General features: G+C 46.9%; 1 protein-coding gene across 8 annotated transcripts in view; it reads right to left on the reverse strand.

Annotated features, from left to right (window-relative positions):
- PARD3 (par-3 family cell polarity regulator) overlaps positions 1–25,085 on the reverse strand; it is a 1,320,414-nt gene that overhangs the window by 626,105 nt on the left and 669,224 nt on the right. For all 8 annotated transcript variants that reach the window (XM_085631870.1, XM_085631866.1, XM_085631868.1 and 5 more), the window contains exon 12: positions 19,418–19,456. In XM_085631870.1, the coding sequence (XP_085487996.1) occupies positions 19,418–19,456 (39 nt within the window). The remainder of the gene's footprint in view (positions 1–19,417; positions 19,457–25,085) is intronic.

Below are 25,085 nucleotides of genomic sequence, written 5' to 3' on the forward strand. Positions count from 1 at the left end.
CAAGCCCTCTCACCGCTCTAACAATATTACCCTCCAACATCTCTGTTCGTGGGTAGTAGATAATAACCCCTAATTACGGGAGGCACCAGTATTCCCCCTGAACTCCTGCTATGTCCTGCGGCCCACCCCTATCTCTGTCTGTTGGGAACAGGCATGACTTAGCCCAATATACTTCAAGGCCGGACACCTCTCCCAATTCGTGTAGTAATGCCTTCGCCCCCAGTAGTGCTTGCCTCGTGTCTTCCAAGAACATGAGCAGGTCATCTACATACAGGGTTATGTGGTGAGCCTGTCCATGCACTTGTAGGCCCTGGTAGTATCGCCCCATCCTGGCCTTCGCCGCCAGTGGTTCCATGGCAAGCGCAAATAGAAGTAGGGACAACAGGCATCCCTGCCTCGTGCCCCGGCCTACCTCGCAAGCTTCAGATATCAACCCACCCTGTCCTAACCCGTGCCGGGGAGCACTTGTAGAGTAAAGCCGTTCATTCTACAAATTTGACCCCCAGCCCAAATTTGGCCATGACATGGAACAAGTAAGGCCACTCCAAACTGTCAAACGCTTTTTCTATATCAACAGCAAATACTGCGGCAGCGTCTTTCGGGTAGGAGTCTGCTTCTAGTATCTGCAGTAAGCGCTGAATATTTAAGGCCGTATTCCGAGCGGGAATAAATCTAGCCTGATCCTGATGGATTACGGTCGACATGTAAGGCACAGGACGAGTAGCCAATATGTGACTCAGTATTTTGTAGTCCGTATTAAGCATGGATAGCAGACGGTACGCTGACCTGTCCCATGCCGGCTTACCAGGTTTAAGGAGAGGGAAGATAACCGCCTCCCTCGTTGAGACGGGAAGTTGACCCAGACGTTTCACCTCGTTATAAAGTACTACCAGTCGCAGTGCCAGCTGCTCAGTATAGGTCAAATAGACCTCAATCGGGAGGCCGTCCGTCCCCGGTGTTTTATTCCGTGCCATATACTTAACAGCCGCCCGTACTTCTCTAATCTCAATATCTCTGTCTAACAACTGCGCCTGATTGTCCTCCAGTCGTGAGAGTTGGAGGTCATGTGTAAACCCATACATGTCATCGTCCATCTGGGTCGTCTTGCTCTTGTATAAGTCCTTGTAATAGTCATAGAATAACTAATTTATACCCTCTTGTGTAAAACAAGCGCCCGCCCGGGGGTCCCGAATTCCAGAATCAACGAACCTCTGCGCAACGGGTTGGCCAACCAGGCCAGCAGAGCACCGGACTTGTCTCCTTCTACATGAGTGCGTGTGATATAAGCTTTGTGATCGAAACAGCGCAATCGCTCCACTTGTCCTGCCAGTGCCTCCCGCGCCTCCTAATTCCCGCTGTTTATCCGGCTTCCCAGGGCGATCTTTTTCAACTTCCCGAAGGTGTTGTTCCACGTCCCCCACCTCCGCTAGCAGCACCCTGCGGACACCCACCATCTCAGCAATGCTACAGCCCCGAATCACCGTTTTAGAGGTGTTCCATTCCACCAAGGATGTGGAGGCGGAGCCCTCATTATCTCCGAAGTACTGAGTGATGGAGGTACCCACCGTGTCGCGAAACACTTGGTCCTCCAAAGCCTCCGGGCGCAGCCACCAAGTCGGTATCCTGGCCCATGTCCGCGACCATTGCATCCAGAGCAAAATGAGGTTATGATCTGACAGCATCCTAGCGAGATATTCACTGCCCTGCACTCCTGCATGTACGTCCGGAGTGCATAATAATGAATCCATTCGCACGTGAAGGTCATGTAATGCCGAGAAGTAAGAATAGTCGCGTTCTCCAGGATGCTGGACTCTCCACATATCAACCAGGACCCATCAGCTCTGCCAATTGCGCCTGGCCTCCACAATCTTATGAGTGGGGGCACTAGGGAGTGGGGGGTGTGAGCGGTCCAAAATCACACCCGAGATACAATTAAAATCCCCACCAGGCAATACTGAGCCAGTGAAATAAGGTGCTAACTTCCCTAACAATTGCGAGAAAAAGGCAGGTTGCACCATGTTGGGAGCATAGATGCTCCCCAGAGCGATGTCACACCCATCAAGTTTCCCAAGCACCACTACATATCGACCCTCCGGGTCTAAAATCTTTTCCCTGCACTGAAAGGGAACCCCCGCCCGCTCCCAAATCAGTGCTCCCCGAGCAAATGCGGAATAGGTCGTGTTGAACACCAGACCATGCCAGCGCCGCTGTAACGCTGCTCCTTCCTGTGCCTGTAGGTGGGTTTCTTGCCCTTCGTACTAAATACGCGTGTAGCTTTTGTCGGCACCACAGAGTGCATGCCCCGCACAATCCATGATAAACACTTCAAGTTATTGGTGGTACCCATCCCAACAGTGTCGGAAAGTCAACTCCGAGAACTGCCCTAGTGACATGCCTGGTCCTAACAAACCCCGAAACTAAGAAACACCCCCAACTCACCCTCCTCAGGACAGCTACTGTTAAACTAGTACCAAACCGTAAAAGAAAAATACACACTAAGTCGTCTGTCGAATACAGAGGTGCTGGGGACCGCAGCTGGCTCGGGAGTTCACTAATCAGTGCATATCAGCCCCAGTTGAAGCAAAACAATCCAGGAGATTCACCAAGCCTCAACAGCAGAAGTGTTTTTCTAGGCCCCTGCTCACTGTAGTCCAACACCCACCCTCAGATAATGTCATCCGCTGTCTGCGGTGTCACCTCAGGCATCCGTTCCTTGCTTGCATGGGACGAGTCCGGGTCATTTTCCACAGAGTCCCCGGAAGTGCCAGCTTCCTCTTCCTCCGAAACTGGAGTCCGTTCCTCCGCTAGCGCCACCACGGCCTGCAGCGCCTCTGCCCGCTCCTGTGTCGTCTGAGTGAGTGTGAGTTTCTTCTGGGTTCTGTTGCAGATACGAGGCATGGTTGCAAAGTTCGGTTTAAGGCTCAATCCTGCGCCTCCCCGTCGATCTCTCCTCGCGGTGTCTCCGTTCTGTAATTCTCCAGCCAGTCCCAAGCGTCTTGAAGAGAGTCAACATAATGTGTGCTCCCATCTAAGATGATGCGCAAGCGGGCCGGGAACATCAGAGTACTGGAGGCCTTCATCCCGCAGTGCTTTCTTGACTGCCATGTAAGAGGCGCGCTTCCTCTGTACCTCCAACGTATAGTCCGGGAACAGCGTAACCCTAGAGTTGTCCACTGTGAACGGGCCACCCGCTCTTGCTTTTTGCAGAAGTAAATCCCTATCACGAAAATGGAGCAGACGGGCCACCACAGGTCTCGGGGGCCTCCCTGGGGCCAGTGGCTTGGCCTGTACCCTATGGGCTCTTTCGAGGGTGTAGAAAGCAATGAGGCCCTCTGGGGCTACAACATTCCTGAACCACATCTCTAGGAAAGTCACCATATCGCCCCCCTCTGTTCCCTCCGGGAGCCCCACCACCCGCACGTTATTTCTCCGATTGCGTCCCTCTGCATCCACGGCTCTACGTTCCAGAACATTTATCCTGTCCGTTAAGGCCCGCATCTGCTGTGCCACATCTTTCTGCGCCGGCGTCAGCTCCGCAATACTGAATTCAGCTTTCTTGACCCCCTCCGAAAAAATGTTGTGTTCATCTCATAGCAGGCCAAGCCCGACTGCAACAGTACTGATATCCTGGTGGAGGGTCACCTTCGTGTCGGCTATGGCTGCCAGTATTTGTTGTAGTTGCTGCTGCACCGGGTCTTTCTGGGCAGTCCGCGGCTGATCCTAAGCATCTTCCTCCTGCTCCTGTGGAGCTCCAGTCTGGCGAACCCTGGGCTTGCCCATGGTGGCGAAGGCTCTCCTCGCGCCTCTCCGCCTTGCCGGTCTTCGGTGGTAGGTGCTCAGCAGTTACGACCCAATCCACGCTCCCTGCACAGCGGTGATGCAGCCCCTTAATACACTCCAAGGGCCCGACTTCGGGTATGCCCAGTCTCCAGCTCAGGTCAGGCTACAGCTACAATGCCCAGGCTCTTCCTCTACTTCCCAAGCCCCCAGCCACCAGAGCCGTCAGCGAGAGTCATTCGCTCAACTCCAGACCTGTCCAGCCTCGCCCCACAGACGCTGTCCCCGCTGAGGGAGCTGGAGTGTCCCTCTGTCTGCCACACGCACCTCCCGTTAGAGGTACTCCATTTTTCAGGCCACAAGCAAGTAGACCCCTACATGCGCTGTGGGTCACAACGAGGTACTCCTATATTAGCGCTCATGCCGCGGCCGCCATCTTTCCGGCCGACAGTGCACTCCTATCCACCACAGCGCGCAGCTCACAGCCAAGTCCTCGATTGCTCTCAGGGACTCCCCTCAGGGGTCGTCACCCAGCGGTCCAATGTCTTTGCCAGCAGCCCCCTTCAAAAACTGGCTGAGAGTGAAGCCTGGAGGCCCCCCAGTGTTGGTGGGTCTCACCTGTGTGAGGGTCTCCGCCAGGCAGCAAGTTGTACTCCCTCAGGCAACCCCCGCCTGCAGCGCCAGGTTCAGCCCTCCCAGGTGCCTCTCAATCCCTTAGCCGCCAGAAGTCTGCTCCACCCCCGGGCGCTGCTCCAAGCTAATACCAGGTGGTTCTACACGAATTCCGGTCTGTGGTCCTGGAAAGCGGCCCAGTCCGAGGTCGGGGGTCTCAGCACAATCCTCCAGGCCACCCTGCCCCCTGTACCTCTCGCGAGCTGCTCGCTCCAGGTCTCCAGGCCAGGGGGTGGGGAGCTCGCAGCTGTTGGCAATTGCAGCGCTGCTCCCAACGCCCCAGGGGTCCACCGAGCCCCTCAAGCGTGTAGGGCCATTACCCAAGGCCAGCTCACTTGTCGCTGCCAGCAGGCGCTCCGATAAGCCCCCTCCATCAGCAGAGAGGCATCCGATCCGCCTCCGTGGGAAAGAGTTGGGTCGCAGCCGTCCGCTGCTCCTCGATGGCCCCGCACACCGCTGAGCCACCGGTCTCAGTCAGATTATTGCGGCCCTGCCCCAGCTATCTCTTCAGAGCTGTCGTAGTGCCGGAGCGGAGCTCAGATCACTGCGAATGTCGCTGCCGTTCCCGCCGCCATCTCATACAGGATAACATACTCAAAGTGTTCTGCTAGCAAGCACATTTCTTCATAGACATTTTATCATGACACTTGTACACTCAGTCCAAGGTTAAAGAACACTGAGAACATTGCCCTTGCTTCTTGTTGTCCGGTTGGAGACAGCTCTGAATCGGAAAGACAAACCACCAATCACATCAGCATTGCACTTCCAACACAGTGGGAATGAAACCAGGCTTTGATTATATAATCTGCCTCTGAGCTACGTTCCTCAGAGACGCACTTCAACTGATTATTCTGGAACGTTCACCCATGACTGAAATCCAGCCCTGTTGACTCCAAACCTATTCCTGCAAAGGATGGCGGCCTGTTCTACACCAGACTGGATTCCGGATACATCTCGCAACGGTACGAGTTGGGTTATTCCAAGCGATCTTGCCAATAGTACTCTCACTATGCTCTCTATAGTATAGGTAGTGTTTGGTAGGAGTATCAGTAAGACATACATTAATATATTCATACAATCACTGTAGCTGCAATAATGGTTGAACTGTTTATCTTTTTCACCATTCTTGTAATGCAGGTATCAATGCTTTGTTTCCTCCTGCTAATAATTGCAGCTCATGGTTTTTTTTAGCTCAAAAATACAATTGCTTCAATAAATGTTTGAAACGCCAATTTGTGTATTTCTTGTGTCTCCCTTAGGCATGCCTAAGTAATAACGAAAAGGTAGATATTTTTTTCACAATTTCCTTGGGGGAATTACAGTGCTCATGTCCTGAAGCTACCGCCTCACAGAACTCTGCGACAACCTTGTAAACTTCTTCCACGCCCAGATTGCCAACATTTACAAAAGCTTCAAACCCCAGCCCAATGCCACAGACTTCTTCAAGGAACACAAAAACCCCGCTACCACCCCATACATCCTACTAACCAAATGGAACCAGCTCGCCCCACAGGACACCGCTTCCATCATAAACTGGGTCCACTCAGGCGCCCCAACTGACCCATGCCTCACCACATATTCCACCTAGATGAAGCCAGAATCGGCCACGCACCTTCCCAGAGGACTGGAAACACTCAGAAGTCAACGCCCTACTAAAGAAACCATCTGCAGACAACAGCGAACTGAACAACTAAAGACCGATCTCCCTGCTCACATTCCCAGCCAAAGAATTAGAAAAAGCCATCAACCAGCAACTCTCTTCACATTTGGAATGGAACCGCCTACTTGACTCCTCCCAATCCGGATTCCACAACAACCACAGCACAGAGATAGCCCTCATCACGCCTACTGATGACATCCAAGCTTTACTCAACCGAGGACAGACTGCAGCTCTGATCCTCCTAGACCTCTCAGCAGCCTTTGATACGGTTTCCCACTACACACTCATCACAAGGCTGCACAACATAGGCATCCAAGGTGACACTCTGATGGATCACCTTTCTTCTCACCTGGAGAACGCAAAAGGTGTGCCTCACCCCTTCACATGCAATCTCAAAGAAATCATCTTTGGAGTATTTCAAGGATCCTCACCCAGCCCCACTCTCTTCAACACTTATATAACACCGCTGGCCAGCATCGCCAAAACTCACAGACTGAACATCAAGTCCTATGCCGACAACACACAACTCATCCTCTCCATCTCCAAAGACACCTCCAAGACCAACTTCTACAACTGCAAGACACACATTGTCAACTGGATGAAGGGCAACTGCCTGAAGCTCAACTCGGACAAGACAGAGGTACTGATTTTCGCAAACAGAAGCTAACCATGGGACGATTTCAGATGGCCCTCAAAACTCAGACCTACTCCTACTCCCCACTGACTACACTAGGAACCTAGGCATCAATCTGGACAACAAGTTAATAATCGCTTAATAGAATAACCTCTATTTTAAAATGTACGGGAAATAACAGGATATGTTGGAGCAAATATGAAAGTCTTGACGTAACAGACAAAATGTGGAAGGAAGTCAATACATTAAATTTGAGTATTTTAAGAGGGGCCAATTGGCGACTGATGATTTTCTTCCTAAATGGCTTCTATATAGAACCCAAGCTTTTTTAACATATATTAACCCCACTTTCCCAGGTAACTGTCCCCGGTGTATAGGGCACTCTCCAGCAAACTGGACGTATGTAATCAGCCACTGCTCATTTATACAGGGATTTTGGACTAAAATATTTCAGTATCTTGTAGATGTGGGGAATGTTAATTCGGCCCCAACCACTTGGCTTAGAGTCTTGGGGCATGACCCAGGACTGAACCTGTCTAACAAGTGGGTAAAGTTAGTATATATTGCAACAGCTGTGGCTAGATCCCTCTTACTTCAAAATTGGTGAACACAGATAAATCCTTCTAGGAAGGATTGGCTACAAAAAATTAGAAGAGTTAAAATGAGGGAACAGTTACATGCAATACGAACCGGGGTAGTGAGGAAATTTGAGAAACTCTGGGGACAATATTTTCAATCTGAAGATACAGGAGTAGTTTAAAAGAGGAAGGATTAAATAAGTTAAGCTTTTCCCTCACACCCTATTGCATGCATTTTATGACTTACTTCCTCATATCTGGTTTTAAGTCAACTGCATTTATAATGATATGTTTTATCAAAAGATGTGATACTCTGTATTTATCATATGTATATTGTATTCATTGCATTTATATAATATGAAATTATATCTGTATTGAAGACTCATCTATGATTTATGCCTAAAGTTCACTGTAAGTTATATTTTTGACATTGCAACATCTGGATCTTAATAAAAATAAAATTAAAAATTAAAAAAAAGATAAAAGGGATGTGTTGGAGCATTTGATTAAAACCCATTATTGGCTCCCTTTTCCTAAAATTAATTTATAGTAAAATAATCTTTATACTTAGTTATGCAAGATAAACAATTGGACAATTTAATGAAAATATCCAATATGTCTTCATCCACTCTTGAGATTAAGTGAATCTAACTATTCTGACATATTATTTACCAAGCCACGAGGCATTAGCGTAATGAAACTTGGCGGGGAGGGGGGGGGGGGGGGGTGGGTGCCTGCCTGCAAACTTCATGGAGGTGGCCCCCCTCCGAATTCAGTCAGGAACTGTCACGCCAGAGTACTCTTCTGAGGGGCCTTTATCACGCCACTGCCACTAGGTCTCTCTTGGCAGTTTTTGCTCTTTGAAGATGGAAGTGAAGTAATGCAATGGGAACAAGCATTGGCATAGCCAATAGATCTCGTCTTTGGGACCTTATAAGTGTTTAGCCATGCAACAGTTGCATAACTAAATACTTATAAGGTCCCAAAAGCGAGACCTATTGGCTATGCCAAGCGGCCGTGCGGCCGCGAAAGTGAAAGTAATCGCGGTCAAGCGCGGCGCACGCGCCCGCGCACATGCACTGTAGCTCTAGGCTGGCCTGGTAGCACTTTTTGGAGCCCTCTCAAAAAGTCTCGCCAGACCAGCGCATGCGCTGGGTCAGGCGAGACCTAAAAAGGGGCCGGGGTGAGATGGAACCGGTGTTTCTTCAAGACAGACGAGGAGGAAGATGGGGCATCTCTTTAGATGGAGAAGAACTATCTTCTGGGAATTCAATCAGACTAAAAAAAAAAAACTTTTGCGGAATCCCCTAGCAACCTCCTGCATGCTACCATAACTTAGAGGAGAATACACTTGAGCACTATGAGCTAATTCATGGAGTGGTTTTAAAAACAGGCTGACCGGATTGTAATCAGAAGACTCAATACAACTTGTCATTTTCGTTAAAGTGGTATGCATTTCTTTTCTATTGGCAACTAGTTACACAGCACACTATGTTTCACAAATTGGTTTTTGGACTGCTCTGTTCTGCACACTATGCCAGTGTTGATTAATGGCGTTGCCGTTTTCTGGTATTGTGACTCAGGCATTTGTAACTATGATCTAGAATAGGTGTAATGTTTCTGAAGTACATGGGCTAAAAAATGAGCACACAAAATTGATATATAAGTTGCGTTGTTTGCATACAATAGATCCTTAAGGTGTCTACCTCCTTTGAACTCCCCTCAAATCAGGTCTCTGGTTATTTAAGGTCAAACTTCTCCTTTGATTAATAATTAATTCCCTCTGGTGAAACTTTCAGCAGCAAATTGCAACCAGGAACATGAGACATTCTACGCACCCATATTGTTGGCTCACTCATGTCAAGGCTCGTGGGCCAATCAGGGAGCTCGTGTAAAATAACAGGAATACCAATAATGTGCACTTTGATATAGTGCTCTCTGCCATAGCCTTGCAGCATCACAAAGCTACAATAGGCCTTACTGTTTTTCTCAGCTAACCCTCAGCCATTTCATCAACCACAGAGGGTTCAAACGCTGCCCTAGAGTGGTTGGAATCTGTGACTTTTAGGGGCGCAGAGATTCTGGTTGCAGATGCACTGAGCTTTCATATGGGGAATACGCCCCATTAAGAGCATGGAAAACCAGACTTCCTAAAAAATATTTCCATTGCCGTATTACTTTTACCAGACCCCTTTCTAGCTCAGACTTAATTAGGTCAAAACTTACAATGTATTTATTCAATCAGATGTGTGTAACACCACATGAAGTCTCACAGCAGCTTCAGCGTGCTTTGACAATGTACAGGCATTGAGGAAGTGCTTAATTTGAGCCAGTGGGGACCACCAGAACGTATTTTTTGCAGGCCACTAGTACTTATATAACCACATCAGATATTTTCCTAGCGCAAGAGAGGCGAAAAACATGCACATTGGAAAGATGGAGGAGGAGAAAGACGGCAAACTGTCACAAAGGAAGAAAGCAGGAACCTGCCAGAATGAGATAAGGGGGCAGGGAGAGACTGGTGGTGGATTTAAGAGGTATGAGGTGGGTTTAAGACGACCAGCCCTTGGTGTCTGGTATTCGTTCCCACATTTAACTGGACCAGCCGCTGAGCAGAGCTTTGGGCTCCAGCCCTCTTTTCTTTTACAAAATAGGCCCTAAATTAAGGAACAAAAGGGATTGAGCATATGGCTCATTAATGCGCGTTGGTCAGTCAGGATAGGGTTACGGGTGGGTCCATGAAGTTATTACATAACATGAAAAGATGAATACCAGTTTAAATAGTGCAGGTCTCAGGCAGGGCCAATGCTATATTAAGATCATGTCAGGTAGCTGGCTTTTGAACCACCACAAAGGACCATAAGTGGGCTCCAGAATGCATCAACTGCAATCACAAAATGCCTTGGCACCAAGGAAAAGACAGCTTCTGAACAGTAAAATGCAATGTTGCCTCAGGCTCTAAAAATCCATGCTTTGAAGCTGGTTTCTGCTTTTTTCTATGCAGCTGGTAGCTAGGTTGGTCTTGCCGATTAGTCTATAGTACATTCCAACAAGATCAGAAGAGCCTAGATAATCCACTCACCTAGACTGCATATTTCTTGGTTAAGAAACCTTCAAATCTACAGCTCCTTCTTCCATTTTCACAATTAAATACATCCATCACAAATATGTCTGAAACTAGGTACAATTGCCGCCTTTTATTTTTCATTCAGTTGGCATGTAAAAGTGTTGTTCTTTGGACGTTTGACGGGGGGCTTCCTAGGAGATATTGTTATTTGAGTTTTTATAAGTGCTGCAAATACTCTTTTGGAGGCATCAAAGCACTTTAGAAAAGATACACGGATGAGGGGAAAGGAATGAAAATCTGCATAATAAACAACTAGATGATAAGAAATATTCCCATGTGATGGGATCCAAAGACCATAAATGGTGATAAAACTTTGGTGAACAGCCAACTGGGTGCGGAGTAAGCAGGAAGGAACAGGCATCTGCCCAACAGGCCTGGGTCAATTCATGAAGATTGGCTTCCGCATGGAGGTTAACCATATGTCAACTTGTAGACATGGGTGTTTTCGACCTGTATTTCAAAGTCAGGCGCATCGTAGAGCGCGCCACAGAAAACAGCTCTGCACATTAAAGGGGGGGGGGGGGTCCTTCTTCCAAATTTCTTGCAGAGAGCTAGACAAATGAACTGCAGGATATAGTTGGACAGACTTCGGCATCCGGTAAGTAGATAGGGACTGAACAACTCAGCCAGGTAGTCAGACGCTCAGGCCTTGTAAGACTATGGATGGGAAGGGTTGGTTTGAAAGGTTTGCTATTATTTACTAAGAGTCAACTGAGAGATCAATGCAGCCGAGATTTGTTGGTGGTTACTCAGCTCACATTTTTATAGAAAAACTATTTGTACTGTAGTCTGCGCAGGAGATGTGTTGGGAACCACTGACCATGAGTTCTTGGTTTGAGGAGATTAGTATTCAAGGGTGAGTCCTCCCTTAGCGCGTTGGTATATTGACCGGCTGGGAGAAGTCAAGTGTCCATTTCTTGAATGCTGTTAGGTTTGCCCAGATGTTCAACTCATAGAGAATAAAATCTCATTTAGAGATTAAAATAATGTGCAGGACGAGATTTAATAAGTTGGAAGGGACAGGAAGGTGGTGAGGCACTATATTAGGGGGGGTGCACCAGTGCCCTGATAAAGGTGCTGAAACAGGTCCCTGTGATGTCCATGCAGTGACAGCCATGACTCAAAAAGAGAGCATGGATATCGGACATTTTAAAATGCATACCTTCCATTGAGAAGTGCACCTGTTAAGGCACGCATACAAAAAAGGAGGGAGTCTAGTGCATCTGCCGGGGGGGGGGGGGGGGGGTGGAATGTTGTGGGAGGACATACTCAGATTGTTGTGCACAATGAGGGGTGCTCTTGTCTGTGTCAGAGGTTTGTTAGGTGGACACTTCTTTCACCGTAGTGTCTACAGCTTCATTTACATCACACCTACTTTGGGATGTCCATGTATCACAGACATATTAATAAGAGTGGGGGGGAGAAGAGCACGGTCAGACATTGAGCTGTGGGCCATGTAAAATCTGTGTATCAAATGGTCTACTTCTAAGCAAAAAACGCTTTGCCATTTTGAGTAATTAAAACGTTTCCATGAACTTTAGACTTTATTAAGAACGTGATCCTGTGAACCAAGAACCTAAAGAGTGCCAGTCGCCATCAATGGTGTAACCAGCGCTCAGATGTCATGGCTTCAGTAGGACGGAAGGAGCCTGCAGGATGAAATCCTCTGAGGTCCACCGCCGGGCACTCGGAGGCACTTCTAGAACCAGGGAAAGGTCAGATGTGTGGGAGGAGGCAAATCAGGCATGTGCATGGCAAGCCTGAGCGGAGACCAGCTGCCCCAGACGTAGAGGAAGGACAACTTAAAGAGTCGATGAGTGCATGCACCGGACTCTGACTACTCTGTGCTTACTTTGGCCCTTATCAGGGGGCCACTGCAGCTTGCTCCACCCATTGCCCCTGCCTGCACTGCCAATTACAATTCCTGGCCCCTAAAGCTATAAGAATGACTTGGGGGGCAGCTGTAGTTCTGCTCATCACTAAATCAGACAGACAGCACCACCATGCGGCAGCTCTCATAAGTGCAGGTGTTGACAATTAAGTATCGGTGCCGAGCACCTGAAACCACCGTCTCAAATTAAGCTGTGAATACAACGTTTCCTCTTTGTAGCCACAATATCACAACTTGAATGAATAGCAGGCACCAGGAGGTGAATGACGACAGCCCCTTCTCCGGCTATCATGATTGCTTGCAAGGCCACAGAGAAACGCAAGAAGCAGAACCTGCCTCGCTGGCTGCATTCTCGTGTGGCGGTAGGCTCGGTCAATGTCACAATCCCCAGGAACGTGGATCAGCGCTGAACAGGCTGTGCTCGGATCAATACAATGTTCTATGTTAATTGCTTTGCTGCACTTTACTTAATGTAAAACATAAACGGGCTTCGAGGACATTTCGCAAAGTCTGTCAGACTTCATATGTCTGGTAAAAAAAAATGCCAGCACAGCAGCTAGCGTACATGTAAATCAATTGCCGTAGGCGAGGTTCTTAATTAACGGTAAACTCGCTTTCATGTTACACGACTGTTTATGCCTGCACTCATAATTACACATGTGCTCCTTCTCCTTGTAATGCAAGCCGGTGGAGCTCAGTGGATTTCCGAGATCCACACACGACTGTGGCGCGCGGCGCTCGCGCCTCTCAGAGTCAGAGACCGAGGCCTAATGAACTCCCGCGGGACCACACCCACCTCAGAGACTCCACCGCTGTCGAGGCCTGTCCCGGAGCAAGAACTCTGGTGGATAAGTTTAGGACATTTCTACGAGGTAGCGTCAGAAGATGCCCCTGAGTTGAAGGAGAGTTACAGAAAAAAATCTCATATTTCAGTTTCTCTTAGTTCTTTTTATAGAAACGTTTTCACATTTCAACGAGCTCAAATGCTTTGCAACTTGCCAAGGTCTGCAGGCAGACGCCCGTTCTACATGAGAAACACGTACATATTTAGTAATCGCTGTTATTTTTAATAATCAAAACAATTGCAAAAGTCTTTCTGGATATTTCTGACTGGAAAACGGTTTCAAAAGCACAGATCGTTGCATAACAAAAATGTCATTTATGGGGGCACTGCAGTCGTCGTTTTGCTGACTGGAAGGTTGTTCTTTGGCTAGACTTTTCAAAGAGCCTCCTTCATTCATTGACTCGTCCCTGCAGTCGACCGAGGAAACCATAAAGTACTCCAAAGGGTTAAAAAACGCACATTTATGTCCTCAGTTAATCGAAATGAGGTGGCACTAACACTGCTGTTACACACCCTCGTGCCACATTCAATTCTCTACTTGTACAGGTGTTCAGTGTTACGCAAAAAACACAAACCCTACATAAATACACCATTGCATTGAAATACCAGATAAAAAAAAGACCTAATTCAGTAGATTGATTAGAACCATTCGCCGTCATTGAGCGTTTTAGTTCCACCCGAACTTTCGGTCATATATATTCAAATCAGTTTATCCACTTTAATACACTGCAGCGACAAGTCATCCTTTCCCAAGCAGCTCTTAAGGAGACATTTAAATATTTATCAGAAAATAAAATCCGCTCTTGGTCAGAATGACAAAGGCCACTGGAGCAGTACATCTAAGGGCATCCTTTCACAATTCACATCACAGCTGCACAGCACAGCTCATCACTCTCCCTGGTACTGCGCGTGACATAAATGAATCAAGCACTCTCGGCCATTTAAGGGCAGCAACTTGACATAGTTGTCCAATCCTCTTAAAGTGCGGTACTGCACATAATCTCAGGATCACCGCATGTATCAAGATATTTAAAATTCCCTGCGATATGGGTCTTGTCTGCAAATTTCCAATTTGTAGCATCAATAGTGTACCATAAAACCTATTTCTCACAGCTATTCTAACACAATAATTTATTTCTCCATTACATAAATCAATGCTCAACACACCTTTTAGTCCAATATCATTTTTCAGCATGTCCAAGAGCTTCAAGATTCCATCAGAGCCCCCAAAAGTTAAAAGTGAGTCTGAATGTCAGTGTCTGCTAAAGAGCTTCCCTTGCTAAGCAATCTTTAGAGAAACTGGATTCAAAGGGGAAAAAAAACTATCTCCATTAACTAAGTTTCATTCAGTGGTGCAGCACTCATGTTGTTTAGACAACTCCTTACATTTGTTTACCTGTATATTACGTATATTATTTTATGCAGGATGCGCTTCAAATTGTAATATGGTAGACTATTAGTTTAGCGAAATGCAACATATTACTGTTTATGCTCGTGGCGGGCCAGCAACATTGCAATAGTCTTACGCGTACTGTCTTGTGTACTCACCCCGTTTTAAATTTGTGTTTCTGTACAAAAAGCTTTATCATTATATTCATTTCTGCACCTTATTGTGGGATGGGCGTGGATTCATATAGAACTGACATTTTGAATTGTGAAGCCTCCATTTTTTAATATTGCGAGTTTTTAAACATGTGGACATACCACTCTACAACATTAGATATGAACATTCTCCAATAATGGTTTTTGTATGCTACTCTTCATACAATTAAAAGTTCTGTGCAAATCCTATGTGGATGTGGTACCAGTCCTGAGTGTTGTCGATGGCTGAAAGATCTGTTTAATTGGTTTTCCCAAGGGGAGAATTGTTTACATATAAAACGCAGATGAAGAACAACCAATCGCTCTGCAGGATCCAAACATCATGTAGACCAGATCTTGCTCCCTGAAGATCCCCCGAGACCTGGCTCAAAGATCTTGTTGGAGTCCTGAACATCGTTACGTAAAGGGCAGTTTTTCCTCTTTGAACCCATGAGCTGTTTGTACCACTTACACAGTATCACCATTGTGCTTACTAACACTTACATGATGCAAAAAGAAGGATAAGCACACTGTTGCAAAAGTCACATCGTCAGCAGAGATTTGCCACGTTTATCGATAATCTAGAAATTACATCACTAATTAAGCATTATAGTTTGCTGCATAGGACAATAACTGCTAATACTCTAAACCAGAGTTAAATGGAGGGTGGGTGCCTTTAATAACCATTATAGCCCTAGGCCACCCACTGGGAGTAGAATGTTTTAAATTAAAAAAACAAGGCTAAACAGAAATACAACTATTGGGATGTTAGGGCAGAAGGTCTGTACTACCTGTTATAGGCCAGGACACTCTCCATCATCTTCAAGAGAGCTCTTAACAGTCCAATGTTCAAATAATATTTATTATGCCTCAATTTTATAGAGTTCTCAAACCACTGCATTTGAAACCACTTAAAAAGAAGAAACAACATCCACTACGCACTAATGTGGTTCATTTAAATCCTTAAAAACATTTGTAAATCAGTCAACTAATTGCCTTCATAAAATAGGCTAAAACACTGCTCCTCAAGAAACATCTTTTAGACCGCTTGCCACCCATCACCAGTCTCCACCATCTGAGGAAGGGCACGTGGACGAGATGGTCGAGATGGCTGATGTCTCCCTATAAGCTCTGGATTCCCAGATCGCACATCCACCACAATCCTGGTTGCTGGAAGACTCCCTAAGCCTAAACGAGGCACTTCCCAGGAACTGAGACCAGGGTGCCTCTCCTGGGGAGCGAAAAGGGGAACAGCTGTCCTTCAGCAGCCAGGAGCGGTTGATATTTTAAGTGTGGCCGCCGCTGGAGATGCAGCTGTGGTAGGGAGCGAGGCCTGCTGGAACCTAAATGGTGGTGTGGACAGCCCACATGCAAACAACTGCCAAGCTTTGACCTGGAGCCTAGCTCGAGGGATGCCTGTGGAGTGAGCGCCACCGCAGAAGGCCCATGGTCCATCCCGGCACATAGAGGAGGAGGTGCCTGGTTTGGGGGGCGGTTGTGGGGCGACCGCCGCTGAGAGAGGCCCAAAAAGTGGCCCAGCATGCAGGAGAGCATGAACGTGGCTACTGCGGCCAACAGATAGGGGCAGGGAGGACAAGAGCGTGCTCTGGGGGCTCTCGTAAACCTTTGTGCCACTGCTGCAGGTAATAGGACTGGCATTGTTATAGTGGGGGCTGGAGATTCCTCCCAGACAAGGGGAAAACATGACTGGCTTCAGCACCCTCCCGTTGCATTGAGGGTCACCATAGGGCCCTCTACAGAGAGACTTTGAGAGATAGACAATCAGGCCCGACTCTTTATGCTGCCTTGGCCCAATAGCTGGGCACTGGGCAAGCAGGTCAGGACCACACAACACACCTCACCACCAGCGAGTTCGGCAAGACCACAGAGAACATTGGCAACTGAAGGCCTTCCGGTGAAAGGGACCAATCTTAAGTGGTCTTTCAGTAATCTCTGAGATTTTACAAGCTACCCAAATCTTGCGTGCAGCATTATAAATCCAAATCAGAGAGGTCAGGGTTGATGTTGAGCTCCTACAGCAAGATCTGTGCAATGTGGTGGAGAGAGTCATGGGAACAGAGGCGAATATCCAAACTAGAGCGGAGGTGGCCGGACTGTCCTCAGCATCTTGCGCTCTGGAAGATGTCGCAGAGGACTCTGAAAACCAGGTCCACAGAAGTAACCTACAATTTCTGGGCTTTCCTGAGGGGGCTGAAGTAGCGTCCCCAGAGACATGTCTAGAATAATAGATAACAACCTGGGCCCTAAAAGAGATACTCTCCTCCTGTTTTATAATTGAGAGTTTGTAGATCACTGATGGCAAGGCCCTCTCCCATCCCCCCAGGTGCTCCACCATCGCCAAGGATAGTCAAGTTACTAAACTATGGAGACATAGTAGCAATTCTTAGAGCACCAAGAACAAAGGAGGAAGGCCGGTTTCAGTCTAGAAAATTCTAATATTCTCAGATTATACTAGGAGAGTACAGCCGCAAAGCAAATCCTCTGAAGCTATCAAATGAAAGTTGAGGGCCCTTAAGCTGTGTTAAATGTTTCCGTTTCCCACTAAACTCTGAGTACTCTATGACTCTAAATCACTCGGATTTGACACCCCAGAGGCGTTGTGGGGATGAACAAGGTAGCAGTGGGCTCTACAATGCAGCTCACCCCGTTTGGGCTGACACGAATAGGATGGGCAGAGTGGGCCAAAGATAGCACACGAGGCCGCAGTAGACAAGGCAGTGAACGCCGGAAACAGAACCAATGGGAGACCCCTATGAATCCTCAATTTTGTACAGGACATGGAGCACTCTAGGCCTAGCCATCATACTGTGACTGGAGATGCGCCAGACCACTCGCAAGAACTGTGACTCAGACACCTCCCCTGGGAACCATGCGGGGGGTCCATATCGGACAAACAGAACCTGGAGTAGGACCTCCAGGGAATCCGTCTGACTCATGCATGGGTAGCGTATGACTTGCTCTGCCAGCAACACTGCATCCATCTTTACTTTCTTTGTTCTGAAGGGGGCTGGCTCATATAATGTAGCCTCATTTACGCAAGTTTAATCTGTATTGTTCATTGCTGGGGTGACAGATGCCTCTGGGATGGAAGTGTGGGGTGTTGTTGGGAGGGGGTTCGGCCCCGTTTCAACTAGCAATGAATATGCCAGCCAGCCTGTATATGGACCTGGTGCATTACACAGGTCAGAGACCTGGACAACACCAATGGAGAGGCCTCTGGACCTGGTCACCCCTTGGGCACCGTTTAAGACTTCTTGCCCCACTATGCCTGCCCCTATGATTATGACATGGAATGTCAATGTTCTAAATGATAGGATCAAAATGGGAGGCGGTCCTGGGCTTTGCCAAGTAAAGATAAAGCTTTTGTAGCGCAGTCGCTAAAGTGAAAGCGGTCGTGATGTAAATTAAATAAATAAACTTGGCCGTAAATTATGTAATTAAATAAGCGTGGCCGCTACAGTTAAAGAAGACCGCGCTGGAAATTAAAAAAATACATGACTAATAACAATATAAAAGGTGTGCTGCGACGTCGTGGGTGGAATAGGGAAGATCATTACAGAAAATAGTGCTCACCCACTAGATAAAGCAGACCATGTAACAACACAAGTAAAAGGTCCAGTCGTTATGGGAGGTTACAAATGCAGAAAAGGAGGTACCAAGGAGGGACTATTAAGCCTATTCACAAATGAAAAGCAACGATTTTGAAAGGACAGTAACAGGAGCCAATGAAAAAGACTGGTAGGAAATGGGCGGAGATTCTATGCCGTACCAACATACAGCATGCCTCGCAGCGCTGCCCAGGCTCGACCTAAAAAGTGTTGATTTTCTTGGTCAGCCAAAATAGTTTGAATTCTTGTAACAACTGAAGATCATCATCCTCCTTTCTCATGATCCCAGTCTACGGCATCTGCACCCATGAGAGTCTCATACAACACCTGCTTGTAGAATACTATACATTTGTGACCTGCCTTTGCTTAGCAGTGCTCATTATTTTACAGTTGCTGTGGGACCTCTGTGACTCAGTTGTATTTTTTTCCTTAGCTAATAAACATTTTCAGACTTCTATTGGCCTAAGAGCAGAGTTTCTTTGTCACCATGTAAAAAAAAACTGTGCACATTTCTACCAAAATCACTAAGACGACAACTGCTCACCTGTGTCTGACAGGTGTAATGTGGGTTAGAGATAACCTGTACAAGGTGACACACTAAGGCAGAGACAACAAATATAGGTGCGCAGCCATACCACTCGCTCCACATCTACATTTTAGGATTCTAGCAAGCGTCTCTATACACTATGGAAACACCCCCCTCCCAGCAGAGCAACGCCTGCAGCGATAAAGAACGGATGCAGAGGTTAAGACAATTCAAGCTGGATGAATGCAGAATTGCCTGGGCTATTACAGTACAAATTAGGTAAATTTACTGCTAATTACAACAAGAATGACTGTACTTCCAGTTAGAACGCTTTCTTTTACATACTATACTGCACGTATCACCACAATGAGGCCAAAGATGCTCATCAGCTCTGAATTAATATGGAAAAAAAGCAGCCTGAAATCCTGAATTAAGCTCTGGGGACTCATACAGCTCTCTGCATATTCTTAACAATGTTAAGAAGGACACAGCTCTTACCAGTTCCCTGGGACTTGGAATCCGGGTTGGTTCTGCATTCTGAAAAAGAAAGAAGGCTCATTGGAAAAACACCGGCAAAGCAAATGGCAGCACAACAGACAAATATAGCCTTATTTTACAAACCAGTACATGATGAGGGGGATTCTGTGCTTCACAGGTACAGCTATAGGTGAGAAAGTTGCAGAAAGCGGGACATTAACATTTTGAGTGGTGTATTCCGCTGCCTCACTTGTATCAACTAACAAATGTATGCAGATATAAGATTCTGCAGCCTCCATTGCCTTGAAGCGAATTGAGGGCGAGAGCTGTGCAGATAAGTGTGAGGAGACTAGAGGGTATGTTTTTTAGGTCGAGCCTGTAACAGCGCGCATGCGCTGTTCTGGCGAATACTTTATGTAAGGGCTTTCAGAAATCTCACCTCACGCTCGCACACGCTCGTGCGTGTGCTTTTGTCCCAGGCTATTGGCCTTTGCGTGTGTCTTTTTAACAAAGACAGCGCGCAATTGGCCAAAGGCTCTTTTTGTCCCACCTTTTATTCTCCATGTTCCCGCCTACAGCCTAATGCTTGCGGTTACGCGCAGCAGCAGCATATGTTTCCAATTACTGTGCCCAGACAGAGGCGCAATAATTGGAAAAATATGCTGCTGCTCGCAACCGCGTGCACACACCAGCAGCCTCCGTATCTCGTTTCGTGCCTCACTGTATGGCCTGGTGCTCGCTCTCGTTTATCTATACTGTCGCTATCTCTCTATGTTCCTACGTCAACATTCTCCTTTAACTCTGTTTTGCCTTGCCCCTCTTTCTCCTCTCCCGACCACTCCTCTTTTTCTCTACTTCTTTTCACTCTCCACTTGTCACCCCTCTCTTTCTAACCTCTAGCTGCCTCTTTAACCTGACTGTTCTCCCTCTCTTTCGTTTTTTTTCTCTCTGCTTTCTTCCCCCTCCCTCCCGCTGTCTCCTTCGCCCCTGTCTCTCTCACCCCTCTCTCTTGCACGCTCTCTCTTCAGCGGACTGTCTCCTTCCTCCTTTCTCTATCTCTCTGTACCTTCTCCCTTCGTTTCCCTCTGTCTCCCCTTGCTTTTCCTCTCCCTTCTCTCTCGCTGCTGAACCCCCTCTCCTCGGTCTCTCGACCCGTCTCCCTGCCTCTCTTTTCCTCCTGCCCGTCTCCTCTGCAGCCCGGCTGTCTTTCGCACGTTACAGGTAAGGCACTGAGAGAGCCGGCCGCCCAGATGCACACTGCAGCCCGTGCCAGCCCCTGAAGTGCAGCCCGTGCCAGCCCCTGAAGTGCAGCCCGTGCCAGCCCCTGAAGTGCGCGCGCACGCTCCGCATCTCCAGGCGTCAGAGGAGGAGCTGCAGGACATGCTCTGCCTCACCCTGCCAGGGCTCGCGCCTCACAGCCCAGGAGATGCTGCGAATAAAGACATCTATAGGTGAAACTTGAAGTGGGTTAAGCCTGCGCTGTGTACGTGAAGGCTGAACTTATACGAGTCTGGCGTGTACCGGGCCCTCTGGAAGGGTAGGGTGCCCTGAGGATGTGTACAGATCTGCTTGTTCAGCATGGGGCCCTTCTATAGGTGTAGCCTGAGACTCCGGAAGGGATGGACAGACATTTCTATGCCCAACTCCACCCCCATAAAATTGAAGTCTACACTGGGGCTATGTTTACATTCATATGTACAATTGTAACCTACCATACTTGCTGTTTCCCTGGTAATTATCCTAAAAGTCTTCTGGACCCCACACACCAGCCCTATGTGGAGGCCCCTGGTGTTGTAGCATGGGATCTGGGACAAGGTTTATTGCATAATGTGATGACCTGAGAAGGATCAGCTGACACTAGACCATTTAGTTTTATTGTATTAAGTTTGCTTGCACGCAAAATCATTTTGTTGACATAGTTATATGTGCAGGTTCATTTACAATTCATCTTCATTGTGTCAATTGTATTAATTGTTGTTTTATTAATAAATATTTAATTGTTTATTTTTACTGACATGATTATTCGTTGCACGCATCGTTCAAAACATGATGCAGTTACGCTTTGCTAATATTTATGTCGCAACATGTATAACGTATCCGAAATGTTTTGTTAATTTTAATCACATAAGGGGGACAAATCATGTGTTTTTAGATTGACTAACCAGCACCTTTTAAAAGCGCACGTTAAAGAACAGTAATTGTTAAGCACCCAGGATAATGTGCTGCATGGCTAAATATTTATCAGGTCCCAAAGGCGAGACCTATTGGTTATGCCAATGCTTGTTTGATTGGCAAGGACATTTGGTTTCTTAATTGCCCCTGCCTTTGTAAATGATCACAACAGTAAAGTCTTCCAAGGCCTGAAACATGCACTTGGATGTTTTTAGATAAAGCTCTAACATTCTGCTGCTTTTCGGCCTTCCAAAGAAAGACCCCACGCCCGATAAACATGTGCAGAAATGACCAGTGCCATAGACCCTATAGATAGCTAGATAGAGATAGATTTTATATATATATATATATATATATATATATATATATATATATATATATTACCTACTGGCGGTCGCCAGTAGGTAGTTATAGTTAGGACCACGTTTCCATAGGAAAACCTCAACATTCTATTTTGAATAACTTTGGCGCCGGTCGACGAATCCTCGCGAATTTCTCAAAATAGGTGGGGCGCTACGCTCCGCTCCTACCCTGAAAGTCTCGGGGGGATCCGTCAAGCGGGGGCTGAGATAAAAGGGGGGTCCCAAAACGCGTTTTTCCCATGCATTTTTCCATAGGACCTTTAGAACGAGCTACAGCCCGAACGGCTGAACAGAATTACTCAAAATTTGGCAGAGAGGTAGTCCCTAGGTCAAGGAAGTGCCTTTTGTAGGTTTGGTGTAAATCTGTTCAGTAGATTCTGAGAAAATAGCCTTTAAATCAATATATATATCTGAGCCCGCTTACGGTACGCTTACCGTACGCTTACGGTAAGCGTACGGTGGCGTGCGCGAGCGCGATTCTGATTGGCTCTTAGATCTTAGTAAACATTCCAATCGGCCGAAACCAGGAAGCGGCGGCCGCCATTTTCTGTGTTTCACTCTGAAAAAAAAAGAGTGAAAACAAGAAAAGGGGGCAATGAGGAGAGTTACAGACCCCCTTACATTTGTGAGGGGGTCAAAGAAGGACTGTAAAGTACAAAACAAACATTTATTGATTTTTAAAAAAAATCACGGGGTACGCGTACGGTAAGCTTACGGTAAGCGTACGGAAGAAACATGGCGTGCGCGAAGGAGATTCTGATTGGCCCATAGATCTTAGTAAACATTCGAATCGGCCGAAACCAGGAAGCGGCGGCCGCCATTTTGTGTGTTTCACTCAGAAAAAAAACAGAGAAAACAAGGAAAGGGGGCAATGAGGAGAGTTACAGACCCCCTAACATTTGTAAGGGGGTCAAAGAAGGACAGAAAAGTACAAAAAAAACATTTATTGATTTTAAAAAAAATCACGGGGTACGCGTACCGTAAGCTTACGGTAAGCGTACGGTAAAAAAAATAAAAATAAATAAATGAAAAGCAGATTTAAGAGTTTAGAAATTAGGGAGCTCTACGCCTCGAATGGCGTAAAGTAACTTAGCATTTAAAAAACCGTACAAATTCACTGAAAAAACCATAGGTTTCACACACGTTATAGTTAGGAATTAGCATTTAAAAAACCTTGCAAATTCACTGAAAAAACCATAGGTTTCACACATGTTATAGTTAGCGGAAATTTTAGTGATAAAAAACCAGTGAAATTGCCCCGTTATAGTTAGTGCTGGCAACTATAACTCACGCGACCGCAATCTTCTGCTGATGACATATGTGTCTTTATGAAAAAAAAATATTTGTAATATATGTATAGCTAAAAATGTATGGAAGAAGACATGGGCAAATAAGTGTCTAAATACAGTATTAGCATCAGCAGAGGATTGCGGTCGCGTGAGTTATAGTTGCCAGCACTAACTATAACGGGGCAATTTCACTGGTTTTTTATCACTAAAATTTCCGCTAACTATAACATGTGTGAAACCTATGGTTTTTTCAGTGAATTTGCAAGGTTTTTTAAATGCTAATTCCTAACTATAACGTGTGTGAAACCTATGGTTTTTTCAGTGAATATATATATATATATGTTTTGTTTTATATAGCACGAACTAGACCCGAGACATCGGGAATCAAACACTTTACATGAGCACCAGTTTCGTTACAGACAGACACATTCATTTTTGTTAGGCACGGGGAGATTAAGCGATTTGCCCAGAATCACAGGATGTTGAGCTTCATTGCCGAGACTCGAACCCGGTTCCCCAGCTTCGAGGACGACGCTCTAGCCATAAGGCTACATCCTCTACATACATCTATATAACGAATTGACCAAACACAATAAGCCCAAATCACAGTAACAGTCGTAAAATTGAAAAGCTGAAAATGTTGGGTCAACTTCAAGTCTGTGCACCATGGACCAGGTTTGCTGCACAGGCTTGCTGCACAATCTTCCCCTCTCAGCCAGACACATGCTGCTAGAGACCTGAGATCCAGCCGTCCCCTGGTGGTCTGCCAACGCCAGTTTAAATGTAAGGGCTCGGAGCCCGACCCCAGGGTACTGAGCCCACAAACTTCACATATCCAAGGCTACCTCGCTGTCCGCACAACCAAACCCCCTCTGGACGGAGAGCCACTGGAATGCATCTTTCTTCGGCCAGGCCTAGTGCCTGCTCAACCACGGCGGCAGCACTGAAGAACTCATAAACCCGGCGAGGTTAACCTGGAAAGATTTGGGATCGGTCCAATTATAGGAGATGTTCTAACTTGTTGGACGCGTTTTAAAGAAGACGATGATTATGAATGAAAGTAATAGAGAAATAAAGATGCCGAATGCTATCCCGCGACAGCTGCCAGGTGATCACACAGAGCGAAAGCTTCAGTCCAGACTTGAGCGAACACTACCCTAAAAATAAACAATGGAAGGCCCTGAATACAAAGTGCTATTGGACACAAAGCCACGTCTGCTTTAAGTTGACCTAAGTAACATGGGCCCACCTAGCACGCGGTCAAACTCTACGCCCATTCGCTGATGCCATCTCACATCAGAGTCCAATTTTTCTTTCTCATCCCCTCAGCATATATTTTTCCTTCATGAAAAAACAGACTCCGCCACATTCGCTCCCTCCTCTCTGCCGAGGCTGTCGGGTACACGGGCCAATAAAAACAAACGCGTGGAGTGGGCCGACGCCGGGTAATGACGTTCACCTTTGGCCCAGAAGAAATGTAATTTTGGCCTTCATTCCCCACTTTCACCGCCTCAACGAATAGAATGTCGGTGCTTCAAGGCAGGGGGAGTTGGACGCTGTCTCCCGGGCTAATGGTGGGAGCTTAGGAAAGGGCTCCGCTGACGGCTTGTTAAAGGCTACGTGTGCCGGAGATCACACAACCGTCTTCCGTGCAGCTGGGCTCCCAGGCGTGCTCGCGCCGTTTACAAACCGTTCCAACGTGACCGTTACAGCGGATGACAACTTTTCAGCACTGGAGCGCTCCTTTTTATGATGTCCTGCGGTCCAATGTTCGGTACAACGGCAATACAGAGAACGCAGCTGGCCAATTAAATAAAAGCGCTTTTTCCCTCACCTCCTCCATTACACTGCCATATTTGACTCAAT

The sequence above is a fragment of the Triturus cristatus genome, chromosome 10, assembly GCF_964204655.1.
Source record: "Triturus cristatus chromosome 10, aTriCri1.1, whole genome shotgun sequence".
Lineage (NCBI taxonomy): Eukaryota > Metazoa > Chordata > Amphibia > Caudata > Salamandridae > Triturus > Triturus cristatus.